Genomic DNA, 20,219 nt, shown 5'->3' on the forward strand with positions numbered 1-20,219 from the left:
TATTTTTTTATTTATTTCCTTGTAGCCGCTATAAACTATGAAACAGAACAAATTGACTTCCCAAAAGCCTCAGTGGGATGTCTCGTTAATGCTACAGCAAATAAACAAGCCAAATTACTTACACGTGAGAATTTCTTTACGAGGTTTACTACATCCGAAAATCTACCCCTACTTGTTAAGACCCCCCCCAAAGCAGGAGCGGCAAGAGGAAAAGGCCGTGTATCTGGAGCATTCCGTGTCTGATGTTTTCAAACTGTGACATTTAAAGCGTCCCCAATAATTCCCATGGTTCTCTTCTCCCTGGGTGTTTTTTTTTTCTTTTTTGCTCAAGTTGTTTTGTGTCAACACAAAAGGGTTTTCTGCTGTCACCAATCAGGTTTGGCAGAGTCGCGCTGAAGAATCGGCGGTGTATCTGCCGTCAACACAAATTAGAGTTTAATTACTACAGCGATGCCCATTCACCATTGTTTCCTCTCCTGAGCGCTCCCTTGTGCCTCGCCATCTGCGTTACTTCAAAAATATTTAGATTGTTGTGCTGAGCAGCCTCATGTTCCCATAATGCTCCTCTTTAATAAGCCCCCTGCTGTGCGCGGCCCTTCTCCTCCCAAGGATCTGCTAGTTTACTGTTTCATGCATGTACAGTTACTCTTCCTCTAGGCAAATGTCCTCTTTTTTAACTTACTGTGGCCCCAATAATCTCATCATAATGCTTTGCCAACACTTCTGTGTTCCATTACCGTCTGGCATTCTTCCACTAATTGCCCCAAACTAGGTCTACAACCTCTTTTACACCCAATCAGCGGGGGGGCAGAAGGGTTCCTTCTCTTGATTATAAGCCAGGGGAGCAGGAAACAGCGACGGTGCGAACTCGCCGAGAGGCTCAGGTGGCTGGAAGAGGGCTGGAGGCCTCCCCTCCCTCGCTGGGTAACTGCATTTGTCGTCAACACTGTGAGGAAGGGGGGCGGAGGAGGTGGATTGGAGGGTCGGATGGTGACAAAGCCAATTATTTTCACCTATGAGCTGCTCCTTGCCAGCAGACATGTAATCTTAAACGGTCTCAGTGATCCTCAGGCAGGCGTTGAGCCCTGGGAGAATATGGTTTCACAGATGAAGCTGTCGCGGCGTGCGTTTGGGAGTGGCCCTGTTACTCGCATCCCACCTGCCCCCTCATTAAAGCCCCCTCATGTAAAGATTCTTGTTCCTAATACCGTAGTGTTAGGAAATGAGGTTAATTTTTTTTTTAAAAAAACAAAAAAACAGTGGTTTTCTGGTAACTCTGATGCCTTAAATGATGCCTTTTTGTGTAGTAGAAAAGGCTGGAGGGAGGAAAGCTGTAGGCTGCAAAATTAAACAAATGCCAAAGAAGGTAACTGAATAATGACAGAATCATTTGCTGAGCAAACGCTAATGTGAGCAATGATCTACCAACATGAGTGTTTCAAAAAAAATGAAACAGGTAGTTTAATCAGCAGAGTTGAAATAGCCCGTTGTGTTCAACTATGACCTTTACCCCCTCTAAATTGTCCTGGTAGTTGTTGTTTTTCTTTTTTTGAATCCTTTTTTCAGAAAGAAATTGCCCAATTTCACATCAACAAAGACCTTTTGCCATGTCACACTGTTATTTTACACCCATCACAACAATGGCTGCACAGGGTCTGAGGACGGACCGCTGCACCACTGTTTAAAGGCAAAGAGAAAAGCAGGACAAAAAGTAAAGCCGTAAAGTCATTGAATTAGAAAACGAAGACACAATTCCCACCCAGGCGGTCTGGTGTGAGGTAACAAAGATTTTATGTTTCAATGAAATGAATTTATTTAGGGGGAAAATTTCACTCTTGAAAACAAAAAGTCCCTCTTGAGGTGTTCCAAGAACAGGTGGGTGGCACCATTAATGGAATGTTCCCGGTTGTGATGGAGATGGAGGTGTGGCGGTGCAGGATCGTGCATTTTTGAATATATATAGAGCATTTTACAGTGACACATGAGAACTCCAGTGAAACTGAGAGGTTTACAGGAAACTAAGCCTGTTAGATTACTGGAGAACAAACATCCCAAACCAGCATCGAGTTGCCTTACTTACTGAGCAAGTAAGGCAACTCTGCGAAAGGCAGGGCTGTGTCATCTGAATAAAGTGTGTGTATCGATGTCATAATGACAGCTGGCCTGCAGACATGGCAAGTTTCATGTTCTGCACATTAACAAAGAGTCTCAAGTTGTCATTTTGCTCCGAGGAATCTGAGAAAATGGATCCAAGGTGAAGCAGAATGTCACAAATGTTTCTGCCGCTTTTTCTCAAGAGGCTTCCTTATTTCAAGAAAGGGAAGAAGTTGGAATGAGACTTTTCAATGACGCAACCCAGTTTAAGGGTTAAAATCCCTGTAAACGCAGCCAGAATGACACTTCACAGAAACCTTTTCCAATTTAAACACACAACAGAAAGCTCCAATTAATAAAATGTCAAGTAACAAAAGGCAAAGTAACCTCCTGGCTGGAATTGAATTTTAATCAGATTCGTCCTTCACATCACTTCAAAAGGACAAACGCTTCTCATCAAGGAAAATACAAACATTAAAAGAGGTGTGGAGAGGTGCTGTAATCAGGCCTGGGGTTGGGCCTGTAAGTCAAGTCAAGCCTCTCCTCTATAGAAAAGTGCCCTGTCAGGACCTGGTGGCGGGTCCCCTCTTTGTGTCACTGTCATTTAGCATCTGCGCTGGCACGTCAAACTGAACGCCACCCTCTGCCTGGCTGCATGAGGTGGGACGCCCCATAATGGCCTCAGGATGATCGATGTTGTTCTACTACGGCCACTGTTTGTCAGGACCACAGCTCTGTCCCTGACATCTGGTGATACACACGGTTTACCTGAGAAGAAGCTATCAAGGGATGCAGAGAGAACCAGGCAAACACAGCCAACAGCAGCGACTGTGAGGATACAGTGGCTTCATTTGTATAAATTTTGGCCCTGCTGTTCAGTAGCAATAGTTCAGAAGCCAAAAAAGCAATTCAGCTGAAGGCCTTGCTTTTCTAAATGTCACATCACTTCTGGGGGAACATTCTGCAGCATGTAAAAATGGGGGTGGAAACAGAAAAATAACCAAGGGGTTAGCATTAGCACTGTGACTGTGCAGGCAAATGAAAGGCCAGTGCCGAAACAGATCAACAAAACCGCGACTAAATCCAGCCCAGCAGATGTCACAGAGCTGTACGAGTGTCTCGCCTGCAGGTGGGCGCGCAGGAAACTCAACGAGGCCTCCGCGTCGACGCTTGATGAATTTTAGGGATGAGCTTCAGTGTCCGGCCTGTGAGATCCTGCGACCAGCGGCTTCCTACGCGAGTCAAGGCCACCGGTGACGACATTGGGGGCCGGCGTTGCTGCAGAACACAGAGGTGAGCGACGCAAACAGGCAGCTGTGTCGCAGGAGTTCCACCGGAAAAGCATCATTTGGCAATTTCTGCTACAGAAAATGAAGGGAAGGATGAGCGCGTAGCTGTGAAAGACAAATCTCTCTATTGTTCTTGTGCTCATGGCCAAGACCTTGATGGTCCGTTGTCATATGACCTGAATGTGCTACAAACCTTTACAATAGAAGATCTGACTGGAATGGAGAGGTCCCACTGTGGTCGTGGATGTGTAAACTTACATCTAGAAGGATTGTTCCTGGTTAAGAGGCTCAAAATAATAACGTTATGGCGATAAAATGAAAATGATCTGAATAGAGAAAGAGGAAACGACCAAGCAATGACCCAGGTTTGTGAGAGAGGTGTTCCGCTCGGCAACACCGCTGTTCAGCTGCTGTCCACCTGCTCGGAACAACAGTCTGAAAAACAAGAACTAAACACCGCTGGGATATTTGTGCCCTCACTTCCTGTCCTCTCTGCTCGACAAAGAGGCTGCAGCGCGACCCTTCAGGTCCGGGATTTACATTTTTCCTCTACATGTTTTCAGCCCCGCGTGCTTGGTGGGAAGGCGGAGGTCAGAGGGCATCAACGCACGGAAGCCAAGTGTGTTTTGAGTGTGTCACACCTGGCAACAGAGCGACAGACCTCTAGATGAGTGTTATTAACCCCCCCGGCCTCCCAGCTTTGTTTTCTTCAGGCTGCATCTGCTTCAGTGGAGCAGCAGAGGCTGCAGGAGTTAATGTAGCGGTGAAGAAAGCGGACAGCTGCAGGCTTTGAAGGTCCAGGAGGGGGTCCGTGAGAATTTCACAAGTCTTGAAAGGGGAAGACAAGATGGATCTGCGTATTTTTGCCTACAGTGTCTCAGAAAAAACAGGAAAATACGTGTGCCAACTTGTCACGACGGCTAAAGCACGCAGATAGGACATTAACCTGCCTGTGTATGTGTGTACTTTCATCCAATTACACATAAGTGAGGGTGTTGTAACTGTTTGTGACTGCACAATGTGTTTTTTCATACAAGCGAGCCATTATATTCTTCAAATGCTTCCGTGCCTCACTGACTTTAGTGAGGTTAGCATATTTGTACCAGGAAAACCAATTTATTAGCCATTACAGCTCCGAATTATGTGGAGGGAAGCAGCACAGAGATGCTGCAGAGAGCACTTACTCGTGCACACAATGAGGTCAGCACGTGACCCCCCTGCGGTGCTGGGCACAGTCTGCAGAGCTCTGGGCGAAACAGCGCTAAGGACCATCTGACTGGCTCCTCAACATGATGCCACCCTGACACATCGCGTTAGAAACACAGACCACTGTGGGTGCACTCCCGTTACTAAAAATATTCACACGCACGCACGCACCGGGGGGCTGAGTCGTATGGCATGTAGCACTTTGTGTTGTGCGTGTGAGTTGAATTTGCGCACGAGCCTGAACACACTTCATCGCGATGCATGAGCCGCGGCGAAGCTGTCCGAGCTCATTCAGTCTGTCAGACATATTCATTTCCTCCGACACTTAAAACACATACTAGAAAGGGGCGGAGCAAAAGCCTTTGCAATAATAAATCACAGTAGAAATCCCCGCAGAGAGGTTAGCCATTTGAAAGTGGATCCTTTGTAATCATCTTGGTGGGAGATTTTTTCCCCCTCCTATCTGCTCAGGTTTGAGCTCTGAAGTGTTGTTGCTACGCCAACAGCCCCCCGATACCCTCTGATAAATATCCACCATGAATCTAGGGATCAAGTGGAGAATACTAATGGACTCAGTGTAATTAATCTGCTGAATAAACTCTGAGAGGAAGTTGTCTGGATCGCCCTCGGCAGCACGAGGCCGATCGAGCCGGATCGAGCAAGTGGACCCCCCCCCCCACCCTCCCAACTCTAACGACAACGTGAAAATAGCCGCATCACAATATGTCCATTAATTCCGCATGAAGCTTTTCATTTTCCATGGAAGCGTGTTTGGCTGGGGAAATACAGTGGGACGGAAACCTGCTTTACAAAGACATGACTGCAGGATGCATTATTGAGTCACGCAACATGGGGGAGCAGGTTTAGACCCCTGCACCGATGAAGTCGTAATTGACGATTATGGGGATTCCAGCAAACTTGCATTATCGCCATGCACTAATTCCTGTAATCTTCTACTTATTCAGGAAGTCCACGCATTCATCCACTGTATGAATATCAACAGTGGCTACATCTCAGGGAGTACGTGTGCAGCACAAAGAAGCTTTTCATGCCTGAAAGATCCAGCACACACGGCTCCGAGAAATATCTTTAATTCACAATATAATATCCTTTAATTGTAGTTTCCATTCTTTCCGCTCTTAAATGGCCTTTGAAAAACTTCAGAGAAGAAGTGTGTGTGGGAAGGTAAACCTGGAAGCGCGATAAGCCTCCCATTCATGGATCTTGTTTATCTTATGGGAAATTTTAAAAGCATATTATTCATCACCCGATGCATATTTGCAGAATATAGACCGTTAGATGTTTTCAGTTTTGGAGACGCTCTTTGTGCAAATGCTAAATAAACCAGACCTTTACCCCGGGGATTAGACTGAATATGCATGACTGTCATTCCCCACTCAAAGAGAGCTTCAACACAATGGGCCTCCATTACTCCATCAAATGCAGACAGAATGGAAATGCATAACTGTGCCTGAAAAGCTGCTAATAATCACAAGAACACTCCCCCCGCCCTCATGAATGTTTGCTTTTTAATGCTGTGATGATTACGAGTGAAGATTTCGAGCAAGAGCATCTTTGGGGGGGAGGGGGGTTGGTGCTAACTTTTTGCATAATCGCCCAGAGGGTGAAGAGAAGAACCGCGAATTATCCCGTATTGACACTTGTGCTCAACAACGCGTGCTCGGAGATGCTGCAGCGCCTCGGCGTGCACTGCAGCCGACGCGTGATGGATCCTGCGAGCTCAAGGTGTGAAAGGCAGCTGTGGCTGTGAAAGCTCTCCTGACACTCATTCACCACTGATCAATTTCTCATCCTCCATTATGAAGCGCGCTCCCTCGCATCAGCATCGGCCGGCATGAGTAAATCTATCGAGCGGCTCTCGGCACCCTCTTCTCCCGGAATTCATCAGGAGGGACCATGAATAACTATTCTGCCCAGTTAATTATTTATCAGCCGCTTCCTTATTTACAGTATGTGTGGGCAGCAGCAGCACCCGTGGACAGGGATGCGGAGGAGAGTCTGATGACGGATAATGCTAAAATTAGTGATAAATCTCCTCTAAGTCATGAGGTGGGAGGCGGGCAACGTCAAAAAGGCACCGCGCAGGCAGCATATGGGCTAATGACAGCGATGCCTTTTTATGGCCTGCTTTCAAACTGCAATGGGGAATTTAGCAAAACAATGACGACACGGATCACTTTGGATCACTTGATCACACAGCACGCCGTGCGCGCCGAGTTTGTAGCGACAGCAAAACGAGGCTGAGCTGCGACGCTCCTTTGATGACAGCAAAACAGCACAAAGTCATGCAGAATACAGCTTCTGGGGCACATGTGGCAAGACTCAACTTTGACAGCATAACATCATATGATTTGATTAATCTCTTGGAGCACATAATCCAGAGCAGAGCAGCATCTCACACCCCACCTCTGCACAGCAGCAGCTGGGTGCGCCGTGATAGGACGAGGGGGGGGGGGGGGGGGGGGGGGCAGGGTGGTAAACACAGCATATCATGTGGCCGGCATCACGACCTTGGCTGCACTGCCCGCTGCCAAAGTGTCTTTCTGTCTCTTTTCACACTGCTGAAGACCGGCCGGTCCAATTACAGCCATATGGGCGACACGGTCTTGTGACTTCAGCTCCGACTGTAAATTTGGAGGAGCGCTGAGATCAAGCTCCTGCTAACGTTGAAATTGACAGAGCTACCTTCTCTGCTGTCACAGCTTCCCGTGTTAGTTTCTCTCCGACAGATGATGGAGGGGCAAAATAAGCTGTCTGAGGCATCTATGCAGATAAATCAAAGTTGGTGGATTCTGACAGCCTTCGTGGGCGGTCTGACTTGTTAAGCATTGCAGCTGAAAGGAAAAGATGTACGAAGGACTCACAATGTCTGCCACAATGTGGGGACTAAAACATGTCACTGTGCTGCGGCAATGCGGAGGTTTCCTCACAAATGAACTATTAGTTTAAGTGGAGTATTATTTCCTGAAGAATACACAGAACTGTCGTCCTGTTTTGTAGAAATTTTGAAAAAATTTTGTAGAAATTTTTTTTGCTTTAATGCTGTGATAAAACCTGCAGCACCCCGTGGAACACGTCTGTCTTTATTAGCATGCTACGGTGTCGCACCGCTATGATGTCACATACCGTATCTTGTGCAGCTCAGGCTGCCTTTAAGCATTTCTGTTTCTTAAATGATGCGCCGGCTTTATTTTTAATTTTAAAATCCCTCCATGGTTTTAGGCTGCTTGCAATGTGACATCACGCCTTTGCCTCGTCCCAGGGATCTATGAATATGCTAATTTAGCCCCACAGCAGCTCTGCTAACCATTTGCCCACTTGTTTGCAAGTTGTCAGGATTTTCTTCTGTGCTGCCATCTTCCCCTAAGCCACTCCTGTTTTTTTTTTTATTGAATTTAAGTATAGAATATAAAACATCCACATCTGCATCATTGCAACGGTGGCTTTGCTTCAAACGCCTGCAGCTCAGGTGACAGTGGGAAGGGCGACACCATATTTGGTCCAAACTCTACTCTACAAGGTTACTAATGTTGCATTGACCTATAAATGACAAGGCATAAATGGCAGATCCCAGAATTTACTTTTAAATGAGGAGTAAATATAAAGGGTGCCTCCCACAGCTCAACACAGGGACTGGGACAAAGGTCAATAGCATTACTTTATTAGCGTCGCTGAAGATTAACAACTTAAAATGATAACGCCTACTTTGAAAAGGATGCAGTGGAACAGGAATAGAACATTTGAATGTGTAAATTGCACCTAGTGAAGACCTAAGGGAGGAGAAGCTGTGGATCCTGAGATGAAACAACCATGCAGGTGACAGAACAAGAGCAAATACAGTTGAAATGTTGCTTTTTTAAAATATATCCTCATCTTTAACGCATTTAATGCCCATGACCTGAATCCTCCCCTGCACCAGTCCAATATTAAATGCAACAATCAACTTTTTTTATGATCATCACTCCATCGCATTATAATCTGCAGGGAAAAAAGAATGTATTCATGTGTTGGATTGAAAAGTTGAATTTGGAAATGGCAAAGTTACTTAAAGTTCCAAACAACAACATTCCATCACTGTGTTCAGATAATATGAATATTAGCAAAAACAAAAAAAGTCTCATCTCTGCATATGCTGATCTCTCGGTCCATACAGATGAGCTCTTCCCGGATGAGTAAGCCATGAAATTCCTGGTGCCCCTACTACTGTCTAACACCCTACCCCCATTATCTGACCTCCATTTCCCTGTTGGTCACTCCACAGCAAATCCGAAAAGCCTCCCAACATCTCCATGGCGACAGGCCTCAGTCGAGCAGATGGCCTCAGTGCGCCGCGTGGCAATTAAAGAGGAAGCGGCGAGCAGGGAAATGAAAGTGGGTCAGGATCAGGGGGGAGTCGCACCGGCAACGTGAACATGCTTCTGTAGCAAGGGTGCACATTACCATACACACTTATCCACACGCACAGATGCACATTCATACTTCAGTGCATCATCCCTGCAAAAACAAACTCCACGCCACTCACTGCGCACCAGCAGGGCGAGAATGAAAGGTGGCGTTAGGGAACAAACCACACTGCTCCTGAACGCCCCATCTCGCCCCCAACGCGTTAGGGAACCCGCTGCCAGAATGACAGACAAATCCTATGGCCCAATCAATCAGATTACCCCTCTAAATCCTCAATAACACTGTACGGAATCACTCCTGTGCTATTTCTTCCAGCGGAGCGCCGCTAATACTTTCAGCATCTCTACATTCATTTTTCTAAACTCACAAACAGCAGGAGTGGAATCTGCAGAGAAGAGCAAATCCAATGATCGCTCAGCTTTTCCCAATTGATCTTCCCTTAAAGAAACTTAATAAAAGTTAGCGTTAAACAGTAATGAATAACCATTAGATAATTAAGCCTTTCATTGAAGTAAAGAGGCTGATATTAATATTACTATTCCAGTATTATAGCAACTTACATATACACTTTTGGAATCTCTACGTGGGGTTCTGGCTTCCCCTTTGCCACAAAAAACTCAACTTTTATTTGCACTAGCCTGCTCTTCCAGCTCACAGCCCCAATGTGCCCAGGGAGAATTTCAGCCAAGAACATTAAATCAAGGCAAATATAATCACCTTTCTTTGGAAAATAGGCTCATTCAGGAACAGCATGACCCTCTTCAAACTGCCATTCCCCATAGGCTCCACATAAAAGTCCCGTCTTTCTTTTCAAATTTATGCTGTTATTTCCCCTTGCTCTTTTTTTGTAAAGTTCGGAAGGAAGGTAAAAATCCGTGAACCCAATCTGCAGAACAATTTGAAACTTGGGGGTGGACGATGCCAAGAAAACCGGCGGTAAAAACGGGGGTATTTTAGCTGCGCTGCTCCGCTAACCACAGATTCACTCTCAGTCATGTGCTGTTTTTTTGGATTCCAAGTCCTGGGTCCAAATGCTGGCTGAGGAGTAACTACTAATGTCAAATATCAAATAAATATTGATGGCCTTTTGATCTAGGTCAACAAAACACAGGGTTTAATTCAAAGAGGAACTTTTCTACAACAACAACAAAGGCAGTAAAATTAGCTGTGGATGCTCATGCATCTGAGAGTCTGGGAGCTACGTGGGTGTGGGGTCATGTGTGGGCGTTCATGGGGCCACTTCATCTCTGCATAACTTACAATGCAACTCGTGTATTCAGCACATGGGTGAGGGAGGGCGACAACCTTGACCTCCCTCACCAAATTTTCTATTTCTCTGGTTTAACGTGGCATCAGGCATCTTGAGGCATCCGCTAACAATTGCTGTGAAGTACAAAATGGCCCTGTGTGATTCCTTTACTGGCATCAAAGCCCATTCCAGACTTCTGAGTGGTTAATTCTACATCCAAATATGAAGCCAAGGAAAATCTGCACTGCCAGAGTGGAAGCTCCCATGTGGAAATGCCTGGCAAACGCACTCAGCTGGAAGAAGCACGGAGACACGTGGAGGAGAGGGAGAAGTGGGTGAGGGGTAGAGCCCACGTTTGATATGCAAATATTCCGCATTAGCTAAAATTACCTTGAGGGGTAATAACAAGTAACGCAGACAAAGCACGGTTGAAAGTGGTCTGAGGGCACTCAGCTAGTTCTAGATTGTTCAGTAGCTCCGAGTCTGAAACCTGTTTTAATCATGGTCCAATCGTAGGTCTGAAACACATGAGACCATCTGACACGGCCAGAAAATCGTCGCATATCTGACCAAAAGAAACATGGTATCCCTGGAGGTACCAGAGCAGATCTGAGGTCATTGTACCCTTGACCTCTGAGCTGTCAACATCTAATCACGGTGATGGTAAGAAAGGGAACGTCTGCGCCTAAGTCTTTCCATCAAACTGTTTGTGCCGTTTTGCATTTAAAAGCATGCGAGAGTCAAATAACCTGAAAGTGTAATAAATGTGCCCGCAGTTCTCACCAGAATGAGGACACTCAGTCCTTATGAAGGAGACTTAAGAGTGACTTCCCATAATTCACTGTGGCGGCTGCAGCAGTCGTCACTGTGAGATATCTGAAGGGGAACACAACCGTGGAGGCTGTGTGCACATCCTGGATTTATGGGCACCGTTCATAAACCAGTCCACTGCTCCTATAAATGCACCGAATATATATTCTCTTTATTTGCTTTGCTTGTTTATGATTTATACTCGTGCTGTATTCAGGGCAGAAGGATCACAGCACAGCCATGTTTGTCCAAGAATCTCTTCAGCAGTTAAACTGTTTTTTTTACTGGTTTCACATCATAAAAACATGCAGACCATCATTCTGGCCACCTCTCAATATAAAACAAACAGCTCCAGTTGTCAAGTGTGCCCCATCCCAACGGATTCCGCCGCTTGAAATCTCAGAGAGCAAACAAAAATATATTTTGCGGCTCAAAAGTTAGCCAACTAAAACAAACGAAGAGGGGCCTCTTCTGTACAACAGGCACGCTCTATAGAGACACTCAGTTCCATTGTGCCACCCTGCTCATGTGCTGGAGGTGGCGTTCCCTCTGGAGTCTCACAATGACTCTCAGGATGAGCTGTCATTTTCTGTACTGTTATTAGGCTGAACGGGAAGCTCCGGTGGTCTGGTTGTGACCCACAGTCCACCAAACCAGCTGTCCAACAGATTTTCTTTTGTATTTAATAGCAGTGCTCACTCATGCTGGACAGACAGACGAACAGAGGTTTTCTGGGGGTGACTTTCAGATTCCTAAAATAAACCACTGCCCATGTTTAAATAGTGATGCTATTGCAGCGTATTAGCGAAAACAAATGACCACATCGTGGCCGACGTTCATCTCCATATCTGTCCAGACTGAGAGCGAGCTCACGACTCAAAGACCCAAGGATACAGAGAGGTGTTTTTTTTTATTTTATTTTAAAAACATGAAACCTGGGCTGTTCACAGGCAATATATGTACAGTGTTTGGAGTCCTATGTTACAGCCAAGTCTGATTACATCCCAGATTTTTGACCAATGTATAAAACTGAAGTTCTCCCATCAAGATGTCCCCCAGATATCAGGTTCACTGGAATGCTATGGCTATGGAATAAGTCACACTCAGCACCTCCGGCTATTGCCGGTGTTAAGGCATAAATAAAGAGAGGGCATACCAGAAGACGGTGGAGGCCATCTGGCGCACCTGATTTTGTGAAAACAATGCAGCCCCGGAGTGAAATTCAGTCAGGCTTGAAACCAAGGAATCGATAACAGACTACATTAGCTGTTCTGGCATGGACTCCACTAACAAAATGGAAGGATCAATGCCAAAGTGCAGGACAACTTAGTGTTTATCTTCTGTTTCACCGTAACATAAAAAACGAGTCCATATACGGTGACATTAATCTCCATCTGATGGCGGGTGCTAGTGTGAGATTAAAGGCCCAGATTAAAGGAAATAAGGCATAAAACCTGTCGCACTCTGTCGAAATATAGCTAATCGATTGCTTCTGAATTCCAACACATGGGCTGATTCCAACGCTGACAGAATTCCGACCGACAGACAGACGGACAGAGCTAACCTGCTATCGGTCGGGTTTCACTCATCTGTGTGCACAGGACGGGGGCACTAAGGAGCTTTGCCCAAAGCTGCAGCATGCTGGAAGCTGAGCTATACATCAGAGAGAATACAGAAATGTGTTTGTGCTTTCTGAGCACCCCTCCGCACCTCCATCCCTCCCCACACCGCTGCTGCTACAGACGCCCCCCCCCCCCCATTTCTCAGCCACCCCCGTTCAGGACTGTGCTGATTCTCTGGTGTCGATATAGATGTAGAAACATATAGAAAATTAAACAAGCACTATTAATCCTTATCAAGCACAGCATTTAATGACACATTTTCAGCCAAGTGAGGTCACGTTTGGAGGTGATGTTCCAGCAGAAGGTCCTGCGAGTTCTACTCTGAACAAGACTGATAGTTATGTTCAATTTGAGAGATTCCCCCCCCCCTCACACACACACACAAACTAATATCCCAGTTCAGCCACACATAAGGGAGGATTTATGGTAGGAAGAGCAGAAACTGCCTTCACAGATCGGGAATTTTGACGTCAACCTAGCTGATATCACTCAAATATGCCATTTTTGTAAAGTGACACGATCACCATACAAATCAAGCAGAATAGCAAAACGTGTAGGACAGGAAAGACTCCCAAGAGATGAATTCTAAACTATAAATCCACAATAACACAAATACAAAACAGTAGGATACTGTGTCCAATTCCCTGGCTGCAAAATAAGAAAATGCCTCCAATCAGCCAAGAAGTCTGTACAACAGCCTCGACTTGTCCACCAGTTGTTGGATGAATCTCTGGTTGCTGGTTCGACTGGAGCAGGGATTGAACCCAGAATCACACGCCAGAGCAACAAAAGCCCTGAGCTAATCAAGCTGACGGCGCTTTATTGCATTTTTGTGTTTTGGTGATGCTTTCTCCGCTGCACAGTTTACAATCCCGTGATACGACACCGGGTTCCCTCTCCAGGCTCAGACTTAGTTAGCGGCTCAGGCGCTGATTATCTTGGACTCTTAATGGAGGGACAACAGCTCAGCTTTTGCACATCGGCGAGGCTCTGACGATGACAGGATGGAGCGAATGAGCCGTGCAGATCAGATCTACTTTAAAGACATACAGCCTTAGAAAGAAGGCTGGGAATTATCCACTCTTCCAGTCCCGGATCAGCCAAACACTAAATACTCCAGTTGTAAACCCAGACAGTTATTTAAGGTGGTAGATCAGCACTGTGGGAGAACCGGTGCAAAGCAACTCCCATTGATGCCGGCAGGCGAAGATGGTGTCACAGAAAGAAAAAGAGTCCGAATCCGAATATTTCCTTCTTTCCTTCTGAATAGATTTACATCATCTCAGCAACCCCGATAAGCCTTTTTCACCGATGCCAAAGGGATATCTGAGAACTGGGGTTCAACTACGGCTCCAAACAAGTGTAGGGATAGTCAGCCTCCTCCCCGTGAAGAGGAATTAGCCATTCAATCTCTCGACATGGATGGGCTGAATAGAACCAAACAGACCTGACAGATTAATACCAAACTATAAGAGAAGCTCCAGGCAAGAGTTGATCCCTTTATCGATTTCCCTTTGTCTCGCTTCACTGTGTCTGCGATTCCGTAATCAAAACAATAGAAGAATAACAAGGATTTTAAACCTGAAACATCTTCATGGTCTCATTTCTCACTCAGTCCTGACATGGTGACTCCATGAAAAGAGAGAACTACCAAAATAGACTAACAACACTGACCAGAGACAAAGGCGAGCGGCTCGGCAGCTCAGGCTGTCAGTGTATGGAGTTACAATATGAGTCCCACGTCATGTGTTGATGATGGAGGATCATCATTTAGCCACAGCATACATGTGTGGAGGAGTTATATGATCAAATTAATAAACCTGTATAGATGTATAATTCCCAACAGGTAGAAGCTAAAACGACATGGAATGATTCACTCAAAAGCCTTTCTCAGGTTCAAGGTTGTGCAGAAGAGACCCAGCCAACCACCAGAAGCATAAAAGATATAAAAAATGGCTCTATAATGAATGTTTGTGTGTTAAATAGCTATTTCAGTTTCAGCAGTACTGGCAATGAACTGTGGACCCAGAGTTCAACTAAACCTTCTTTCAGCCTTTAATAGTAATTGTGCAGTCTAGCATGTGCATTACTCCATTTTATCCTAACCTTTCTATTATTTAGGTTCAATGCTTCTTGGTATGTTTTATTTATATGTGCTGTGATAGGTAGCCTTTGTACTAGGACCCTCTCCAGTTGAAAATGGGCGTCAACAACTGCAGGAGAAATCCAAGAGCTCACTTTTGCTTTTGGAACTAAATGTGCTCTCAAAAAGAGGCACAAGCGGCTCCTGCGGCAGCATAAGGCCACAGTTCTTCGCAATCACCGCAGACAAGAACAGGCATTCCACCTCTGTGTTTTCACAAGGATTTGCTGAAAGCTGACAGCACGACCAAAACTGAGCCAAATGCTCAAAGCAATGAAGTTGAAGACTCCAGATGCCTCCACTGGTTCATCGAACAAAAGTAAAGTTTAATCTCCTGTCAGCTCCCCCACAGCCAGTCACCCAGGACTGCCTCTGCTCTCTCCACCATCCATCACCTCAGCAGGAACCAAAGAGAGACTCCCTGAAGGAACCAGGATCCCGACAATCTGAAGCTATGCAACAGCGACTCTCGATGAATTGACAGCAATCTTCAAAGAAAACAATAATCCCAACGCGACAAAGGGAAATCTGTTCCCTGGACCATCTGAAGCAACATTCCCCTGCCTGTTCCAGTACTCGAAATCAAAAACTTGCCACTTATTAAAAAGACCATCCTGCAACTCTCCTCAGACACCCCATCTGTTCAATAAATCAATCAGTGCAGAATGTGCCATTCGTGCACGTGGAATCATTCTGACAGACCATCGTGGCACCGCTACATGAAAAGACTCTCCACGAGGCACGATGAACTTGAAGAAAATTGTGCTGTTATCTGTAAAATTAGACAGGAATGTCATTCTTGGGACAAGAACGGAGAATCAAACGAAATGAAAAGCAGGGCAGCAGCTCTCAGAATAACAAAACTGCCACCAAAGCTGCTTCGGATTATAGGAGAGAACGTGGGGGTCTCCACCGGCAGGGTGACTTCAGCTCTTCTTCTGCCAAATTACCTCAAAGATGATCCCGCAGCCAGACATTTCTTTCCATTCCCGAATAATTGCACACTAGAAATTGATGCTTGCCCACCATTTAGCGCTCAATTCCCAAATGTTTAATCCAACAAAGATGAGGAATTAGAGCTGGAAAATCTCCTTATCCCACAGTGTAGGGTGATACCTAGGAGTCTGCGCATCAGCGGGACCGGAGGATGGAGCAAAGCCATAAACAACCACCTGCTCGTTAGCTCAATTTACACTCAATTAACCGTCAGTCTGCAACACTGAAGGGAGCACTCACTAATATAAGAAAATAGGAACACAGCTGCCATTATTATTTACCAATCCATTAGTATAAATGTGCTGTTTTTCATATTTGGCCAGCAAATCTAAAAAATTCTGTTTATGAATTTGGCACCGTTGATGCAAACGGTTATTACGGGGACAAGAACAAATGGCTTCCCTGCAGGCGATCTGCAGCAGGGTTACTGCCGCCCGCGTCTGTTGGGGCCAGCCCCAAGCTTGTGTGTCACTGGATAATGAAGAAAAAGTCTGGAACGTGTCGTATATCAATTGGGCCATCAAAGACGGCGGGCGTTTATGGCCGTGACCTTTGACCTCGGGGTGAAAGACCAAATTCTTGTTTTTGCATCTCAAAAGACATGAGTCCAAACAACAGCTGAAATGAAACATTTGCAAGGCCTTCCCCATCTGAGGATGACTAAAGGCGTGCATGACGCAGTTGCTGTGGTTAATAAAGCTTTAAAGGCAGAGCGGTGGGCATTCATGTGACATTTAATTGGGCTTTACTCAAATGAGACATTTCCAGGACGCTTTAGGTGCAATTTTTGAGACATTTTCCACTCCCTTGATTGAACAGCTTCAAAAGATTTCCACCGTGAATCCCAAGGGAACCAGTTAATCCTGATCTTCTCCACAAGCAAAGGGATCATCTCAATGTAAATCAGACAAGGCTTTTGATCAAAGTGTTCAATCGGTCTCAAACATGTGATGCCCTAAGACGCCTCGCGATGAACGAGGTCAGCGTCCTGCTTTTTCTCAAGCTCAGGGGATGTGAGAGAAAACAGACAGAAACACACCTAAATATTTCACCAGGAAAGAGGCTTTTCCTTCATGATTAATTAGACTTGGACCAAAACACCGCATCGAGCTACGATGGAATATGTGGATGACATCAGCGATGATCCAAACATCAGCCGATGGGCACCAACCGCAAATGGGGTTTATTTTTAAAGACCAATGGTGAATGGGCTCATAAAAACCAAGAAAAGGTGCCAATAAGTTGTAAAAGGAAGGAGGATTGTGGATGAAAGAAACAATGGTGAAATTGTCCATCAAATTATCAGAGCACTCCCCCAACACCTCATCTCTTTCTCCCTTTCTGTGTGTGTGTGTGTGTGTGTGTGTGTGTATAATTTCTACAACTGGAGCAAAAAAGAAATGTCAGCCCATCCTGAGTCACTCCTCTGACATCATTGAATCCCTGGCCTGATAAAAATCATCTGGATTCTGGCCTGTGTAAAGTTGTGCCGTGCACTGTCCGACGCACGGACAGCAGGCTGAGGAAATGTGGCCGCGGGATTCAATTAGGATTCAGGAACCCTCCGTGGCCCCCAGTTGCCATCCCCGTGAGATATGGGGGAACTTGGAGGCAGCCTCTCGGTTCGCTTATAGCGCCATCTACCTGCAGCTCGGGTAAATTCGGGAATTTTTTTTCCCTCTCAGAACTCTGCTGCAGCTGTTCGGGTCGGCGTTAAAGACTGAAAACACCTTGAACGTTGTCTCACTTTGTATCATGTGCGGCAAAACACACCGACGAGACGATCCACGCCCATGCACGCATGAAACACGCGTGTTCCCGCAAAAGTGCCGTGCGGCGCACGCAAACGCTGATTAAATCAAGCGGATTTGTTTAGTTGTGTGTTTATTTCGTGCGTCCTACCTTGGATGTGCAGCGCAAACAGGAGTATCCATATCCCCGCACACGTCTCCATGGCTCCTCGACTATCCGGATCTGCTCTGATAACCTGAGAGTGGGATAAATGGGTCTCAATCGAGACGGGAAAGAACGAGCATGTAACTTCTGAAAATCCCACTCAGGCAGCAGATAGTCCAGTTATAGACTTTAGGAAAATTGGAGATCTGGGGGGGGGGGGCTTCACCGCTGCAAAGCACCAAATTCGCGTCGTTCCCAGAGTTTGTTCTAGGCAGAACCTGTCCGGGTCCCCACGGGGAGATCCACGATGTGGCGTTTCAATGGAGAACGGAGCGGAGTTCTTATCTGCGCGGCTCTTCTTGTTCAACCATCCAGCCTTTGTCGCTCCATCCACCGCGGCGGCTGCAGGACTCTGTCTCCCCCCGTGATCGCTGAAGTGGGCGGCGGATCCTCGGTCGATGCTGCGCCGGGAACTTTCCAACACTTGGACAGTTCCTCCGGGGAAACGTCGCCTTCTCTCCGCGACACGAGCAGATAATCTGCTGCACAGTCTGTGTTCGGGTTCCCGGTCCTCCCTCGTCAGAGCTGGTGGAGGAGGAGGGGGGGGGGGGGGGGGTCAGACCAGGGTGGAGGTAAAGTTGCTGCAACTGCAAAAATGGAGGGACGCGCCCCCGCTGACGGCTCTTAGGGGTGCGGAATCGCCGTAGTTTTATCCCGCTTCGAGCAGCGTCCTGCTGATCGCCCACCGCCGTGTTTGTGACTAATATCGCGGAGGCTTTGGGAGAGATCGGGATCGAGTGACGTCGAGCGGGGCGGGGCTTAGACTGTCCTCCACAACGCAAACGCATGTCCTGGAAAAAAGCGGTGGAACAACGGCGCGGTAATCCCCCCAGGAAGTCACAATTGTGGGTCAAATGCAAGGATCTTGGCTGAAATGAACATTATTTGAGCAGCTTGTTGTTTCTCCTGAGGAATAAAAGTATCGGGGCCTGTGCTGAAATGTAACGCAAACATCTGTTGGTGTTTAAAACTTTATTCGTTTTGTCGGTTTGGGCAAATGTTGGGGGCCCGAACGGCACAGAAAATTACAAAAAGGCCAAATCAAATGTGCATTTTTAATGTTTGTCCGGTCATTTAACTTTCTTCCTGACTTTCTCCTTGTTGAGCTTTTTCCTCCAGATGTGCACCCGTGACCGGGCTGAACGTGTGAACACTTCCCTCTTGTGGACAGCACCTCTGCTGGTTGTCCAAACAGTCCAAAGATGACAGCTCGCAGCGTGTTGCCCTGGTTTTGTTGCAGTGTTTTACTGAACAACCGCAGAAGTGCAACACTGCAACAGCTAATCGGTTTTTACAGAAGAGGAGCATCATCTTCAGAACCGAATCAGTGTGTGTGTGTGTGTGTGTGTGTGTGTGTGTACATAATGCCTTTCTGTCATAACACATAAAAAACAAGCTAAGTTGATCTAAATTGAATATGTATCAGTGACTGAGCACTTTGTTTTATTGCAGGATTTTTATATTTGTTGTCACCGTCCCCAGCTTGGGTTAATGGAAATTAAGCTATTCCTCTCCAAAGGTAACTGATAACTGACACCCAATCAATTAGCCCCGAGTCACATCGACCTCCAGTGTGACAGGAAATAGCTGAGCCGCTCCCAGTTTGGCTGGCTGAACTTCCATGGAGACGTGAGGTCTGACTGTTTTACAGGCCGGCTAATGATACGTGCTTCTTTGTCTTGGAGCTCAACGCTATTGTCAAGCTTTTGTGGCGATTTAGAATAGGTCCACTTGAAATGGGCCTGGAAATTCAAGAGAAAATGGACCATCTCCGTTATTATTATATATATAGTATAAAATAAATGGAATCGTTCAGTCACGTGACAGCAGTTTGTCTTAGTCCCCAATTTATTATTGTGTAGTTGATTTATATATGAGATAAAGGCTGTTTTAGCTGCCAAATATATAGAATTTTATTAAAAAAGCATTGATGGAATCACAATCTCCGCATTAAATCATGGACTGAAGCCTAAAATCTACATTGGGCATAAATTGAATGTGTTTCTTAGGAAAGCAGACGACTGACCTGAGTGTTTGGCTTGGGGGGAAAAAAAGGTGATAGAGAAAACTGTACCCTAAAGAAACATGCTCCAGCACCGTGTACTTGTTCCGAGAAATAACAGCTTGTCAGTTTTAAATTGGCGGCCTTGTAACATACACCGGCCTTCCAAAACACAACGTTAGGACAGCCAGTGGACTCTGACCTGAAGGCAGCGTTTAATCTCTGAGAGCAGCAAACACTTCTGCTACTTCTGATAACTCCGATCCAAATGACGCTGCAGCGAACAAATTACTGACCATTTCGAACACCGGCAATCGGACTCTTCATCCGAGTCATCCCACCACCACTGTGTAGTCACTATACATCATATTTGCAACCCAGCAAAGATCACCTTGTTATGTATTGTGTTAGCATTTCCTGCTATACA

The 20,219-nt window shown here is 46.0% G+C and overlaps 1 protein-coding gene across 10 annotated transcripts in view; it reads right to left on the reverse strand.

Annotated features, from left to right (window-relative positions):
- nectin1b (nectin cell adhesion molecule 1b) overlaps positions 1 to 18,469 on the reverse strand; it is a 98,465-nt gene extending 79,996 nt beyond the window's left edge. For all 10 annotated transcript variants that reach the window (XM_029843344.1, XM_029843339.1, XM_029843342.1 and 7 more), the window contains exon 1: positions 17,737 to 18,469. In XM_029843344.1, coding sequence (XP_029699204.1) covers positions 17,737 to 17,788 — 52 coding nt within the window. In that variant the 5' untranslated portion in view covers positions 17,789 to 18,469. The remainder of the gene's footprint in view (positions 1 to 17,736) is intronic.
- Positions 18,470 to 20,219: the final 1,750 nt, after the last annotated feature.

Source organism: Takifugu rubripes, chromosome 11 (assembly GCF_901000725.2).
Source record: "Takifugu rubripes chromosome 11, fTakRub1.2, whole genome shotgun sequence".
Lineage (NCBI taxonomy): Eukaryota > Metazoa > Chordata > Actinopteri > Tetraodontiformes > Tetraodontidae > Takifugu > Takifugu rubripes.